Source organism: Syngnathoides biaculeatus, chromosome 16, assembly GCF_019802595.1.
Source record: "Syngnathoides biaculeatus isolate LvHL_M chromosome 16, ASM1980259v1, whole genome shotgun sequence".
NCBI classification, from domain to species: domain Eukaryota; kingdom Metazoa; phylum Chordata; class Actinopteri; order Syngnathiformes; family Syngnathidae; genus Syngnathoides; species Syngnathoides biaculeatus.
This window is the reverse complement of record NC_084655.1, coordinates 14,644,510-14,660,554: the sequence shown is the minus strand read 5'-3', so window position 1 is coordinate 14,660,554 and position 16,045 is coordinate 14,644,510. Positions and strand designations below refer to the sequence as shown.

At 43.4% G+C, this 16,045-nt stretch overlaps 1 protein-coding gene across 1 annotated transcript; it reads right to left on the bottom strand.

Moving 5' to 3' along the window:
• Nucleotides 1-4,189: 4,189 nt before the first annotated feature.
• csf2rb (colony stimulating factor 2 receptor subunit beta) lies at nucleotides 4,190-14,046 on the bottom strand. Its single transcript, XM_061846913.1, has 15 exons — nucleotides 11,309-14,046; nucleotides 11,053-11,231; nucleotides 10,510-10,627; nucleotides 10,272-10,444; nucleotides 10,029-10,183; nucleotides 9,547-9,691; nucleotides 9,332-9,464; nucleotides 9,100-9,254; nucleotides 8,261-8,394; nucleotides 7,797-7,983; nucleotides 7,613-7,715; nucleotides 6,495-6,561; nucleotides 6,315-6,394; nucleotides 6,033-6,195; nucleotides 4,190-5,923 (listed from the first exon to the last, which is right to left on the bottom strand). The coding sequence occupies exons 1-15, from the start codon at nucleotides 11,383-11,385 to the stop codon at nucleotides 5,594-5,596; spliced, it is 2,199 nt and encodes a 732-aa protein (XP_061702897.1). The 5' UTR covers nucleotides 11,386-14,046; the 3' UTR covers nucleotides 4,190-5,593.
• Nucleotides 14,047-16,045: the final 1,999 nt, after the last annotated feature.

Genomic DNA, 16,045 nt, shown 5'->3' with positions numbered 1-16,045 from the left:
TTGACAGCTGGAATTGAAACCAGCACTCCCGGTGACCCTTGTGAGGATAAGTGGCAAAGAAAATGGATGGATGGACGTATGGATATGTAGTAGGCAGTCAAGGCAGCCCTCCTCTATGGATCCGAAGCAAAGTACAAACCGTCATCAGCGGGTGCTGAAGACACATCCTGAACATCAGCTGGCCCGGCGGGCTCACCAACAACAATCTGCAGGACGGGAGACAACGGAATGCAAGCCCCTCAGTCAGCATGTGGTCAAGAGAAGGTGGGCTCGAGCCTCATAACGGGGAGACAGATCACGGACCTCAGATCTATACAGCAGAAAGCAACTCAAATCTTCCTGAGTATCGGCTCGGGAAGGAAATCGTGAGCTGCAAGGAACCCTGCAATTAAAGATTATTCTTTTGAACGTCGGCTTGGACCATTCCTCTTCTCATTTATAAATCTGTGTGATAAAAATAAGTCTGCTTAAACAAAACAAAATAATGATAATGCCGTTAAGGTCATTTCCAAAGTAGACTTTGCAATGATTGTCAGTTTGAGCCTGGCCCACATTCCCACAGAGGAGGAAACAGGAGGCGCTGCAAAAGGAGGTTACACAAGCGCCCGTGTGACACCACTCGCTCCCCACACCTTCCAGCGCGTTTATTTTCCTGTTTTTATGTACGGCAACGGACGCAGGGACACGTTGTACGCGGACGGCCAACCGTGATCCGGAACACGCTCAATCAGTGGATCCACTCAGTCCGCTGAAGCACCCTCCTCCTCTTCCCCAGAACAATGCCCTCAAGCTGACTGGGAGACTCAGGAATGTTTTTCGGGAGGCTGAAAAAAGATAGAATTCTAAAAAAGAAACACTCATCAAATAAAATGTTCCTTCCCTTCCATTATGGTGGGGAAGGTCAAACACATGAGCGTTTGTGCAAGTTCCCAGAATTTATTCCAAATTTTTTGACATTGATACGTCATATTTATAAACAAGTACACTATAGAAACACTCCTATTTGTTTTTGAATTTTCAGTAACGGATCATTTTCATAATATCTTAATTGATTTATCACATTTTGGACTGCTGTGTAAAATGAGACCTCCAAATGTGAACAGTAAAAAGTTATGTTTCATGCATGACAAAGACATTTTGGGAAACTTCAGCTATTTATATGTATATCTCCATCCATTTTCTCTGCCGCTTATCCTCACGAGGGTTGCGGGGAGTGCTGGAGCCTATCCCAGCTGTCAATGGGCAGGAGGCGGGGCACACACTGAACTGGTTGCCAGCCAATTGCAGGGCACATGGAGACAGAACAGCTACACTCATAATCACACCTACAGGCAATTTAGTGTCGAATCAATGTTGCAAGTTTTTGGGATGTGGGATAAAACCGGTGTGCTCAGAGAAAACCCACACAGGCACAGGAAGAATATGCAAACACCACACAGGCGGGGCCGGGATTGAACCTGGGTCCTCAGAACTGTTACTCCACAATTGGCTGGCAACCAGTTCAGTTCAGGGTGTACCCTGCCCGTTGACAGCTGGGACAGGCTCCAACACTCCCCGCGACCCTCGTGAGGATAAGCGCCAAAGAAAATGGATGGATTGTGATATATTTACTTTCAGTTTTGATGACTATGATCCTAGAAAAAATGAGATCACTTACAATATATACTTGTCAAAAAGTTGTTGTGGGACAACTCTGAAGTCAAACAACGTCAGGTCGTGTTCAAGTTTGGTTCCATCCAAACTTGTGTGAGAACATTTTGGGAAAGGCCCATTTCTGTTCCAGCACGGCTGTGCCCCAGTGATCTTCTGGATAAATGGACAAAAATTTCCACACTACATTCCACATGCTGCAAAGGAGAGACTATATTTCCAAATTTTTCTCAATTCCTAGGTGGATACTTTTTCCCCCCCCTCCTCCCTATGCTATCCTTGTTGTCATACAAAATAATGTGCCCTAACCCCCCCCCCCCCCAACACACACACAAAAAAAAAGGAATGCAGCATGCACAGAGTGCGCAGAGAAAACCAAGAAAAGTATGCGGAGAGCCCCTCACAGGAAAGCCGGACGCTGGATTCGAACCTAAGACCTGCGAGGCGAGTCTGCGATTCATCATTCACCGTGTCGCCTGCATGAACCTTAAACCACAAAGCATGATTATATTAAATATGTTTTATTTCTGTTCTGGGTAATTCAATATTTGTGTTAGAAAAAGATGACGCAGGAGTTAAGTGTATTTTTTGATGGTCTGAACTCGACTCCTGCACCGTGAAAACAAATCGAGCAGTTTTTTTTTTTTTTTTTGGAGCAAACGCTATCAAATATTCTGACAGGAGCTGGTTATGTTTTGCGTGTAGTTTGGAGTGTGGAAACAGGTGCGACACAAATCAGCCTGTGTATAAGTGTGTAAATCCATTATAGCGGACGGAGTGACCTTTGCAAACGCTTATAATAAAGTATAGCAGAACCTCCGAGGTTGAACACGTTCTGATGCTGTTTTACTAAATTTTTTGGGGGGAAGAAAATTGTAGTTTAATTCAATTCAGCCTTACGTCGTCAACTGTATAAAATCTCGACGTTCAGATAACAGTTCAAGTGTTGCTCATATTTTACAAAGTATCCAGAATCTTCCATAGATAGTAGTATGTGGCATTTAGAATTTGGCATCCATTGGAAGTGAAGTCAAAGAATATATATATATATATATTATATATATATATATATATACAGTGAAGAAAATAAGTATTTGAACACCCTGCTATATTGCAAGTTCTCCCACTTAGAAATCATGGAGTAGTTCGAAATTTTCATCGTAGGTGAAGGCCACTGTGAGAGACAATCCAAAAAGAAAAATCCAGAAATCACAATATATGATTTTTTTAACAATTTATTTGTGTGATACAGCTGCAAATAAGTATTTGAACACCTAAGAAAATCAATGTTAATATTTGGAACAGTAGCCTTTTTATTTTTTTTTTTTTTTGCAATTACAGAGGTCAAACATTTCCTGTACTTGTTCACCAGGTTTGCACACTGCAGGAGAGATTTTGGCCCAATCCTCCACACAGATCTTCTCTACATCAGACAGGTTTCTGGGCTTTAGATGAGAAAGACGGAGTTTCAGCTCCCTCCCAAGATTTTCTATTGGATTTAGGTCTGGAGACTGGGAAGGCCACACCAGAACCTTGATATACTTCTTACGGAGCCACTCCTTGGTTTTCCCGGCTGTGTGCTTCGGGTCATTGTCATGTTGAAAGACCCAGCCGAGACCCATCTTCAATGCTCTGACTGAGGGAAAGGGGTTGTTCCCCAAAATCTCACAATACATGGCTGCGGCCATCCTCTCCGTAATAGAGTGCAGTCGTCGTGTCCCATGTGCAGAAAAACAACCCCAAAGCATGATGCTACCACCCCCGTGCTTCACAGTAGGGATGGATGCGTTCTTAGGATGGAACTCATCATTTGTCTTCCTCCAAACACGGTAAGTGGAATTATGACCAAAAAGTTCCATTTTGGTCTCATCTGATCACAAAACATTCTCCCATGACTCCTCTGTATCATCCAAATGGTCATTGGCAAACTTAAGATGGGCTTTGATATGTACTGGTTTAAGCAGAGGAACCTTCCGTGCCATGCATGATTTCAAACCATGACCTCTTAGTGTATTACCAACAGACACCTTGGAAACGTTGGTCCCAGCTCTTTTCAGGTCATTGACCAAGTCCTGTAGTGTAGTCCTGGGCTGATTCCTCACCTTTCTAAGGGGCTGCACTCCAATTGAGATTGACTGTCATGTTTAGGTTCTTCCATTTTCTAATGATTGCTCCAACAGTGGACCTTTTTTCACCAAGCTGCTTGGCAATTTCTCCGTAGCCCTTTCCAGCTGTGTGGAGTTGTGCAATTGTGTGTCTGGTGTCTTTGGACAGCTCTTTGGTCTTGGCCATGTTACAAGTTTGAATCTTACTGATTGTATGGGGTGGACAGGTGCCTTTATGCAGCTAACGACCTCACACAGGTGCATCTGATTCAGGATAATACATGGAGTGGAGGTGGACATATTAAGGCGGACTAACAGGTCTTTGAGGGTCAGAATTCTAGCTGATAGACAGGTGTTCAAATACTTATTTGCATCTGTATCACACAAATAAATCGTTAAAAAAATCATACATTGTGATTTATCCATATTTATTTTTAGATGATCTCTCTCACAGTGGACACGCACCTACGATGAAAATTTCTGACCCCTCCATGATTTCTAAGTGGGAGAACTTGCAATATAGCAGGGTGTTCAAATATTTATTTTCTTCACTGTATAAGGTTTGGTTATCTAGGCGCACCATCACGACCGCTCATGTTTAACACAGCAGTTTAGTATCATTGCGATATTCATTGCCTGCCAAGCATGGACATTGACAACAAGTCCCAAAAACACACACCTCTGTGCAAACATGCATGTATGGCCACATAGCAAACACAAGAGTATTTATGAACTTATGAACTTCAGTACTTCACTTTTTTTTAATGGAAGCAATTAGGATAACACATTTTTAAATGTCCACGTGATTACAATGAGTAATGCACACATGCAAAAGCAAAATAATATTAAATACACCCGCATAATGGAATAAGATTAAGTCCTGTCAGAAAAACTGCTTTTGCAGAGAAGACATTTTGTACAACCCCGCTGACAGAAAAACCCTGCGACTGACTGGCGACCAGTTCAGGGTGTAGTCAGTTCCTTCTGAAGTTACCCGGGATAGGCGCCGGCACTCCCACAACCCCTGTGAGGATAAGCAGCTTGGAAATGGATGGATGCTTGACAGCATTAACACTCATCTTCATAGTCAAAGATGCGCATACTTTCGAACACTTTGGCCTTCTCATGTAGCTAAATATGCTGCGACCCTTGTGAGGATAAGCGGCTAAGAAAATAGATGGCTGGAGCTAAATAGGTTAACCAAATTGCTACATCTCCTTATGTTAAAGTGCAGCTCAACTGAATACCACAACCACAAAAATGAACATGGTAGATGAAAACCTTTCCAGTGTAAAAGACATTTTTCTCATTTTTACATCGGATCGGAATGGATTTATAGTCGCTGTTTAATTTTGTTTCAATCAAAATAATACTTGTGTAGCAACTACAGGTACTTTGTGCTGGAAAGCAAGTCTTTTTTTGGTCTCAGCTAACTACTGCCCCCCATTGGTCAGATGTGAAAGGGGCTCTTCAACCCAAGCAGCAAGCATGCAAATCTGTTTGAGCGTTTATTCTCTTTCCTTAAGTTACTTGCAAGTACTTCGCTGTTTAATTGTTCAACAAGTGAAGATTTTTGCCTTTACTAGCAGTACTAGTATAGTCATACAATTTATGCTATTGCTCGCTTTGACTCTTAAGTAGTGGCACAAGTGGACAATTTGGTCTTTACTAGTAATAACTACAATCACACAACAAGTACTGGAAGTGACACATGCCCTTTACTAGTGTGTCTACTAGTCACTGAATTGTCTTACTAGTGAAGATAAAGCGTGCACTAGTAGATCAGAACAAACAGCTTTCCACAAGCAAATGTCAAAATTCACCTTCCTTCGGTGCTCTTAAGAAGGAGGTGGCAGAAGACAGTACCCTGAGGCCCTTATGGCGGGCCAGGCCGACTCTGAGCCGTACGCCGGAGGCGGGTCACTGCCGTCGGGGCCGATGTCGAGCACCTTATCAGACGGCGCTGCTTTATCTGCGCTCGGGTGGTCCTGCTCATGCTTTTGCGTGTTTTCACCGGCGTCCCAGAGCGACGTGGAAGTGGCGACACTGCCACTGGGGAGGCACACGTAACCTTCTACCTTGTGTGCGACCACCACGAAGGGAGGAGCCTCTGATGAAGTTACTTCGTTCTTCTTTGTCTCTTCACACATGCTCTTGGAGTCTAATGGCTGGGGGGGGAACACACACACACCCAAAAGTAAGTACTGCATGTCATGATAATATCTTTTTAAACGTTCGGATTTTTAGTTGAGGAATGGTTGCGAGTGAGCGGCTGACCTGGCAGAGGATATATGGGCCGCTGAAGTGCACTGGGAGGTTACAGCCATTAACCTTCTCAGGAGAGGGGGGCAAACTATTAGACTTGCAGTCCTGTCGGTCCTGCTCCAAATCTTTATTTTCAGCACCCTCAGTTGGCCACAGCGAGGGGCTGGGGGAGACGCTGGGAGTGGAGTAATCTCACTGATGAATTCACGCAATATGGCTCGTGTTTGGCTACACTGCACCGCCGTTTCATATCATAAAAGTGGTCAAGAAAATAAAAAAAAGGAAAAATATTACCATGTAGGCAAGTTGTACAATTGCTGCACATTGCTGACGTAAGTGTTCTCGTTCTCCATCAAGGCCCAGGAGGTGGCAGACTAGGATACAGAAATAGTTTTTCTTTCATTATAAAATTTCAACCAAGTTAGAGTTAACTACAAAGAAATAATTAGACATCCAATAATTGCCTGGTCTCACCTTGATCTCTGACAGGGTTTTGCTTTTGCCAGGAGAAGGAACAGTCTTCACCCATATTACTATTTTCCTTTTCGTGGATATTTTGGAATCAGAAAAAACAACACAAAACATTTCAAAATCAAAACAAAGCAGTTTAGATGTGGTACCGATACTGTTTGTAAAATATGATATGATATGATACTATATATCTACTACTATCTGTCCTTTTATGAATCCACTTATCCTCATTAGGGTCACAGCAGGCAAACTGGAATGCAGCCCGGTTGACTTTGGAGGAGAGACGAGGTACACGCGAAACTGCTTGCCAGCCAATCGTGGGACTTTTATGGAAACAACGTCCATTTACATGCACATTTTTAAATGTGGGAGGAAGGGTGGCATGGTGGGGCAACTGGTTAGAGTGTCGGCCTCACGGGTCAAATCCCGGCTCCACCCTTGTGTAGTTTGCATGTTCTCCTCGTTCCTGCATGGGTTTTCTCCGGGCACTCCGGTTTCCTCCCACACCCCAAAAACATGCAACAATAATTGGACACTCTAAATTGCCCCTAGGTGTGATTGTGAATGCGACTGTTGTCTGTCTCCATGTGCCCTGTGATTGGCTGGCAACCAGTTCAGGGTGTACGCCGCCTCCTGCCCGTTGACAGCTGGGATAGGCTCCAGCAGTCCCCACGGCCCTCGTGATGGGACGGATGCGATGGATGGAGATTCTAAGTAGCCCGATGATTGTGAGTATGAATGGTTGTTTATTTCTATGTGTCCTGTGAATGGCTGGCGACCAGTTCAGGGTGTACTCCACCTCCTGGCTGAAGATGGCTAGAACTGGCTCTAGCACTCCAGTGGATGGATAAATGGAAAAATCCGCACATGCAAATGAGAGAAGCAAACTCTACACAGGAGGGCAAGAGCCCAGATTCAAATCCATGACCTCAGAATTGTGAGGTGCAGGTGATAACCACTATCCACTATGCCGACGCTATTCAAATAATAATTCCGGGATCGAACTCAGAACTGTGAAGCCAAGGTTTACCAGCTGAATCACCATACCACCGTCAACGAACATGTTTAAAAAAAAGAATACAACAAAAAATATTTGAAATGAGTGGGTGCAAAAAGAGTACCTCTGACAAGATGAGATGGTGCAGTAGAGTAACGCCATGAAGACGATTATGACGACAGTCGCACTGATCGAGGAATACACTCTGGCGGTGAAGGGCCACGAGACTGCCATGGATGTAAAATGGTGGCCATCATTTATGGAACAAAGCCACTCAATGGAGACTAACAGACGTCCCAACGCAGTACCTGCACGTGAGGTCCACTCCGCCGGCTTGCTCCATTCGGATGGACTTCCTTCATAGAGTGAACCCTCTCCGGGGATGACTACAGACCTGACTTGGACCCGGTGGTGCTGGAACGGGCTCAGGGACATCCCCAGGATGTTCACTGACGTGGAGCCTTCTGCGACATTCAGCAGCCGAGAGGAGCCCTGCTAAGAACACGCGTATAAATGGATGGAACTCCTCCAAGACTCTGGAAGACAAAATACAACTTACAAACGGGACGTACGCAGGGCAAACTCTCATTGACAAAGCTCCTTAGGTAAAATAAAACATCTCGCGGAAAAGCACGCAGCAATAAAAACAGCACAGGAGAAGTTAATATTGAGAATAAAAGTAGATGAAGAGCATAAAACACGTTTACGACCGCAAACTCTTCTGGTGGTTTTTAAGTTTAAAGGATTCATTTCGAGGTTTATTGTTTCTTACCTCATCCCGTGTCTCGTAATAGCGCACTTGATAATATAGTCGGATTTTTGAGGCTGTGCTGGGTTCGGTCCATTTCACCATCCAGTTGTTGCCTTTTTCTCTCACTGCCACCTGGTGTGGTGGCCTGGGACGAACTGCACGTGACAAAATATGGGGATGATATTTTTTTTTAGCCCTTACATGCTGCTCATTATAATACCTTTGGTTCATTTTAGGTCACCTCAGGAGGTTAATTGCCGTCATGTGTTAAAGTGGGTCAAACGTGACCCAAACAATATGTATCCGCCTGAAGAACCATCCGAATATTCGACATTATTTATAGCCACAGGTTCAGATCTGTATGGAAGTATTCCTCCGTCTTCCCGATCAACCGATACTGCTATTTCTTCATCAGGTGAGGATAAATACGAGAAATCAGCGCTGGGCACAATGTAATCGAGCCTTTGTTGCAGCACCTTACATGTCACGTCCGCGCACGCAAGTCACGTGACTCGCGAAAATGGCAGCGCCCCTGAAGATTTGTAATTGTCGATAAAAATCTTCTCAAAACACTATTAAATGAGAGAGGATTTAACATCACATTGTAAAAATAGGGTACATATTACATGACTTATTGGATACACCGTTCATGCAAACCAGTGGATTTCCCCTTTAAGAAACAAATTCAAAATATGGCCATCATCTCTAAATGGCCTTCAGTCTCTGTTTCATATAGGGGCAACAATGCAGTTGTGCTTTTCAACACTAGGGGGAGACGCTCAATCATTGTGATTAGTCTGATCTCGACCCACAAGAGTTTTGTGTGTGTGTGTTTTAAATTCAGTACGTCATTTACTCACTGTGCTTGCTGGCCCTGAACGTCTTTGCCTTGCGAGTCGGTCGCAGCTGCAGCAGCAGTTGCGCGGTTTTCGCGACACTCAGCGAGCAGCTGTAGTGTACTAGTGGCCTCCTGGGGTCAAAGGTGACGGTGGAGTTCACGCAGCAGCTCTCAGACCTGCGGACGGGCATCGTAACATGTGGAGTTGAGCTTCCGCCAAGTTCTCTTTTGACACACACGTGCACTTGACTCACGGCGCTGTGCGGTTGTGTCCACAGGCCAGCTGGTAGGTAATTATGTGATCCAGGTCTTCGCTCACCTCCCAGCTACACATGAATTTGTCCTCTCCGTCCAGCACACAATTCAAGACGGGAATGTGCCCGCTGTCTGAGGCCAGAGAGTGACAGAGAGCATTAGAGTTTGAAGATAACAAGAATATGCATAGTAATACGCGTTTTCTACAACTCACCTTCTTTACTCCTCCAGGTCACCAGGGGGCTCCAGTGACTCCAGTGGCCCACGGCGGCCCGGGCCCTCACCCTGGCCTCATACATGTGACCCGGGAGCAGCAGTCGCGTCTCCAGTTTGACTTCTGTGCTCGTCGTGTTCATAATCTGCAGACACAATTGCAGAATTGAGAGCGTAAGAGTGACATGCTCAGGCACTGGTCACTTCCTTACGACCGCCTGCAAAGTCTGAACAAGACGTGGTTAACACATCTGCCTCGTAGTTCTGAGGTTCTGGGTTTGAGTATAGACTATGGTCTTTGCTGTTGTTTTCCTACATGAGTTTTTCTAGATTTGGTTCTCGATGTACAGGGAGACGTTTCAGCTCACCCACATCAGGATATACTGTACTCTCACTATGATGTAGTGTAGTTCTACACCCCAACAATAAATATACTGTTAAATCAAAATCAGTCAGAAATTGGAGGGATTGTCTGGTGCTTACTGTCCACGTGTCCTGCCTTTCCGCCTTGTAGCCGACTTGGTACCTGAGGCTTTTGTTCAGGGAAGAGGACGTGGGATAAGGGCTGGACCATTTTAGCCACAGACGTTCATCACCGTCGTCAAACTTTGACAAATCCGCAGGTGCGCGTGCTCGCACTGTGCAACACATCAAGATGATCAAAAAAGCGTTCTCCTTTTCTCCGCAGCGTTTATTTACAGTTATTAAAGATGAATTTAAAGTCACCTTCAGTCAGCTTCAAGGGCTTGTGTGGGGCTGGTGAGCAACTTGTGTCGTCCTTGACAAAGAAGACCGTATGTTGGATGCCAATGGAAAAGGAAGGCGTTTTATATCTACACCGGACAGTCCTGTTCTGATCTGCCTTTTGGACCTCGTCGTCAAAGTTCTCGCATCGCTCACTGGAAGGAAAGGGTACGATCGCTATGGTGATGTCCGTAAGTTCTGACCATTGAGGTGCATTTACCTGCTACCTCCCGTGTAGAACCGGAGCTGCAGTGGGGGACGTACGTGTGGTCCCTCGCTCCATGTGCAGTAGACGTAGGATTCATAGTCATTATGACATTGTAATAACTCCATTAATACTGTATGAGAGACAGACATTGTTTATTTAATGCAGTTATTCCAAAGCGCTCCTGGACAAAAAGTCGGATGAGGCAAAGTCATTAAAATGCACGGATGTTTTATCATATAATGCTTTAGTGTAAAAACTATCGCTGTTTTGTTATATAATAATCTAAAAATATTTTGTTTTACATATGTATTCATCCCAAATTCATAATCACTTAAATGTGTGGTTTTTTTTTTGGGTGGCAAACAGCATGAAAAATAAATTCTTTGCTCTGACTTAGAGCGCTGATAATTTTGGATGATTTCAATAAATTTGATTTTTATTATTGATTTGAATGAATAATGCAGTCACGCACAGTAGTTATCGAACAGCAGCCCATTTGGAAGCTAAATTAGCATTTTAAACCTCTGCAAACTTTCCAGAGAACATATTGCTTACCGTCTCGGCGTGAGCTGTCAGCCTCCTGAACGCCACATCCGTCCGGATGAGAGAGGAGAGTCCAAGGGTTGGTTAGCAACCAGAGCAGCATCCAGAAAAAAGGCATCGTTCCCGGGTGAAGGCCGGTTCCGCTCCCGTCTTGGGCTTGGGTGCGCTCAGGAAAATGTGTGTACTGACAGCTTTTCAGAAGCAAAGCACCGAGAAAGTCACACGGAGTTCATTTACTTGAAATGATGAAGAAAATTGTCACAACCACCATTTACAGCCCTCACTTCTCCTTTGGGCGGCCTCGCATGCTTGAGTTTTTTTTTTTTTTTTTTTTGCAGCGCGCATCCGCTCGTCTGTTGTCAGCCACACGTGTTCAGTCCTGATAAACAAAATCACATTCCTTTGGGATTACAGCAACATAAAAATACATAAACGGAGAACAGTCAGTACGGTGTGAATTTCATACGCTGCACACAATTCGCCTGTTCAAAAATAGGCACCATTTGACACAACACTGTCAATGTATACGGCAATAAATTACCACTGAAACTTTTTTACTTTAAAATTATACTTCTTTAAGATGTGAATAACAACCCTCCATCTCTCCAACAGTTTTTCTTTGCTTTACCTATGTGTGTTTACTTATTACATTTAATGAGTGTTTAGTTTCATTCTTAGAAATTCCATCTTATTCTTATTCTGAGCTGTTTTTCTTTGTTTCAGTTCCTGCTCGTTGTTGCTTTGGTAATGATGCAAACACGGATTTATACACTGGATTTGCCACATATTTTTGTGCCTTTTAATTGTACTCTCGTCCACGCTTGGGGTCGAGTGGTGAAGGTGGTGGTTTTCGTGCCCTGGGTCGTGCCCCCCACCATCCTTCGTGAAGTTGATTAATACAAAGTGCCAGCTGTGTTTGTGTCTGTGCTTTTGAAAGTCAAAAAGTATATCTGAACTGATTTTGTTCTGTTATTGTCACGAACCTCCAGTACAAGGGCGGACCCAAATGCAGGACTTTGAGACAGAGGCATAATGTTCAATGTGGTTTATTCCGGGAAACTGGGTCATGTACGGTGTAGCTGTCTGACAAGGCAGAGGCACAGAAACGCTAGGCTAAGCGAGATCCAAAAGACATACAGCAAGGTCTGATGACTCTGGGGCAAACTAACAAATTCAGCAGGACAGGATCAAACTCAAGGGCACACAATCGCTGTGACTAGGGTTACTCTAACTTGCGCATAGGAGTGGAGAGTCCCACAGACAGTGAATGCAACTCACTAACCCAAGGCAACGAACTGGCAAATGCCAGCGACAAAAATGCCAACTTAAATGCCTGTCTAATTACAGTCCGAATGTAAAACAGCTCTGACTGGTGACAGATGTCACCCCTCTTGGCAGAGGCCAAGTCTTGCTCATGACAGTTATGGTAAAGACAAACAAAAGTACTTCATTTGGCATCTATTGTACCGCATGCAATGTTTTCAGAATTTGAACCCATCTGTGTCGGCCTCACCCCGGGGACCCAACTCAATTCGTGCGTCAGTCTCCATTTATGGCTGTGGAAAGCCAAAGGGCCAGTGAAAGGCCCAAACTCAAGTGTTGAGAGTGGGCAAAGATAAAAAAAAAACACTGACTTTTTTTTTGGGTGAAGCAGAATGGATAGGTTTCCGATCACCCATCATGCCTTGCGATGGATGCCATACTGTGTCTTAGAGTTCAGAGAACATAGGTGAAGCGTGAAGTTTATTCTATTGTTAAATTTTCCATTTGGTGTAAAAGTTATGACATCGTTTAAAGCGAATGTAAATGTAGTGGACAAAAACACTTTGATGCTTTAAGCAGAGGCAGATACTTGGAGAAATTGAAGGACATGGGCGAGAAAAATCCATATGAATTTCAAGCAAGCGACTGGTGTGACGATGCGGAAGGCTACCCTGACGTTACACATCGGATATCGTTAATTATCTCATGAATTCTGTGAGCGCATATACCCATGATGAACTAAAGGCTTACAAGTCTCTACAAGCCTACAATGACTTAGTGAGTGGGTGGGTTCAAGATGTACGGCAACGGCTGATCGGTAATCAGTGTGTAATGGCGGCTCGAGTAAGACAATATCAGCGGTCTACTGATCCACTACTACGTCCCTGGATCATATCCCAAAAAGATGGCTACGTTCTCTCCGGTCGTTGTACTTGTATGGCCGGTCTTGGAGAAGTGTGTTCACACGTGTCTGCCCTTCTTTTTGCAGTCGAGGCTTCGGTAAAATTACGGGATAACAAGACAGTTATAGAAGAGAGGTCTCAGCGGTTACCGCCCTATGCAGTTAAAAATGTAAGTCAATTTTTTTTCTCTTAAAGTCTTTATAATAAGGAATTCTCTGTCATACCTTTGTGTAGAAGACATAGTTTATTCATTCCTTGTTGCCTCAAGTATTTAATTGAAAACGTTACGCGTTAAAATTATCCGAGGAAACTTTATAGTGTCTCTTTGTTGGATCAGGAAGAAATCCTGCTCGGTGGTAGACGCTTAGTTTTACTTCCCTGGTTGACAACGACCTTTGGAATATCAAAATACTACCTGTTTGTTAGCCCGGATTCAGCGCGGTTAGTATAGCCCCAAACTAGGCATGTGTGGCCATTATTATCGGACGAAAGCGGCTTCCTTGCTTTGTTGACATAGACGCTAAATTGCTTCAGACACTCAAAATGGCGGACAAGGGACTCTTGGGACTGTGGTGACGTCCTCGGAAACCTATCCATTGCTGAGCCATCTTCCAACGAGGTTCCATCGTTTCCAAATCATCTGCATGAGGAAGTTCTCAAAAGTGTAATCTGACAAAGAAAATTCTCAATAATTCCTCATGCCTAATTTACAGGATAGAAGCAGAAATTTGAAATATTTCAGCCAAATCAAGTAAACAGAATGGTGCACACTTTCCAGAGTTGCTATTTGGCTGTAAAAAATGTTTCTTATCATATGCATCTCCATGGATGATTGACATCTGGATCCATAAATAAAGCATATACAGTTTACCTGTAGTATTTTTGAAAAATGACAATGTGACAAAGTTATACGACAGACTTACCTCACTTCACGGAGACTTCTTGCCGCTCACCATTGTGGATTCCTCTTTTCTGTTGAGAGTTTTGGGGGAGTTTCCTTTTGCTGTCTTCAGGTTCCTCTTTTTGGGCCGTCATCTTTTTCACGAGGAACACAACGATTCCAACTTATTTCATGTTATACATTAATGAAACTTATTTCTTCCTCACAGCTCTATCCACAAATAAATAAATTTGAGTACGTGTCAGTTCATTCACTTGATCATTTGATACCTCATTGCAGGTAGTAGAAGAGCTTCAATATAAAAGTTGTATCAAAAGTGTTATTTGCGGCACACAAATGCTACTTAGACGTATAGAGACAATAAAGTATCTCAAAGGAAAGTTTTGTCCACATTCACATCCACAAGATAATAAAGATGCACAGTGGAAGAAAATGCGGTAGTTGGTGTTTGTTTGTGTAGGGGTCGTAATCGTCACAAGATTCCACATACGCTCAGAATAAAGAATAAAACAACAACAAAAAAATGGAGAGCAACAAGTCGAGAGTACAAGAGTAGAAAGATGTGAGGAAAAAAGAGACAATACATTTCATATGACTCCATACATAAAAAAAAAAGACTACTTTTTCTTGACACGTTAACACAACTGTGTTGTTATCGTGACTGTTTAAGGTTCATTTATGTCTATGTTGTTAACTAAATAGTTTTACCTCCATTATGTTCACACAAATGTGTGGAACAAGTGCAGCAATCAAAAATATGAATGGAAGTCACGATTAATTGGATTCACGTTTATTTTTTCTCCCTCAACGTGACTGAGATCGCATGGTCAAATTCCAAGATGAACATTTGAAAATGTTTTCTGTTGTTAATGGAAACCAAACGATTGTGCTTATGTATGAACTTGGACTATTTTTCAAATTTGCTAAACTGAAAAAAACTGCAGGTCCCTATAATATGTTTATATTTGTATGTAGCAGCACTGCATCACACTGACAGGCATTTCTACGATTTTGATTATTATTCGGCTGCACAGAAGTGGCAAAATATTAGCAACACCACTCAGAATGCTGCACTTTGTTTGAGTCACAGTCACCAAACATATATTATCAACCTCTGTAATGAACCCATATAGTATACGTGCTCAGCTGGATTCAGCCATTTTCTTCCCGTTTCTCTGACTCGTGCAGTATCATGAGCTTTTCATTCTGAGTCATGCCCATGTCATGACCTTCCCCTTGTTTCACTGCGTCATCTGCTCGTCCATTGTCTTCCCACTCTTGCTCAACTTCAACACGACTCCTGAAAGCAATCTCACACATTTGACGACATGAAAATGCAACGGTGGCGGGTGAGCTGAGCCGAGTACCCGTAGAAAACATTTGTACCCCAAACCTCACAAACGTGAGTCGGACATGCTCATTGCTAGCCCAAATTTACCCAAGCTGTTAACAATTGTGTATTTTTCTCTGCAAGCTTGCAACAAGTATCGCCAACAACTGCACTACAGTAAGTTTGGAATTGGCCCAGGCATGCTTGGAAAAATAGTGTGACTCTCTAGAGAGCTTCAAAACAAAAATAAGTTCCTTCCTCTGAATGGTTCTCTGAAATGATGAGGAACTCTCAGCAAAGAAAATGATAGTTGAAACCATGAATGCATCTTTTTAGGAGTTTTGTGTCTTTCAAACTTTCATCTATTCTCATCGTTGGCGTGCACGCGCAGGAGCAAAAATGTGAGCATATCCTGATTTTGGCGTGGCCGTGAGGCTTGCTGCGCATTTACAAGTTTGGCAGACTTCGGCTCTGCTTTGAGCCAATAGTTTAGTTTTGTATGAACTGTTGGAATTTTTCAATTTGGATGCAAGGTTTGGAGAAAATCAGGCGAGGTTTTAAGAAATCTGCTTTAGCAATTGTGCAAAAACTAAGATCGTAAATGTGAGT

Excerpts from the sequence above, each read along its gene's own strand:
- csf2rb (XM_061846913.1), bottom strand. The coding sequence starts at position 11,385 with ATGCGCGCTGCAAAAAAAAAAAAAAAAAAAACTCAAGCATGCGAGGCC. Across the intron at positions 8,395-9,099 it reads GTTCAGGGCCAGCAAGCACA|TTCGTCCCAGGCCACCACAC; the intron begins GTGAGTAAATGA and ends TGTCACGTGCAG. Across the intron at positions 6,562-7,612 it reads ACCATCTCATCTTGTCAGAG|GAAAATAGTAATATGGGTGA; the intron begins GTACTCTTTTTG and ends ATCCACGAAAAG.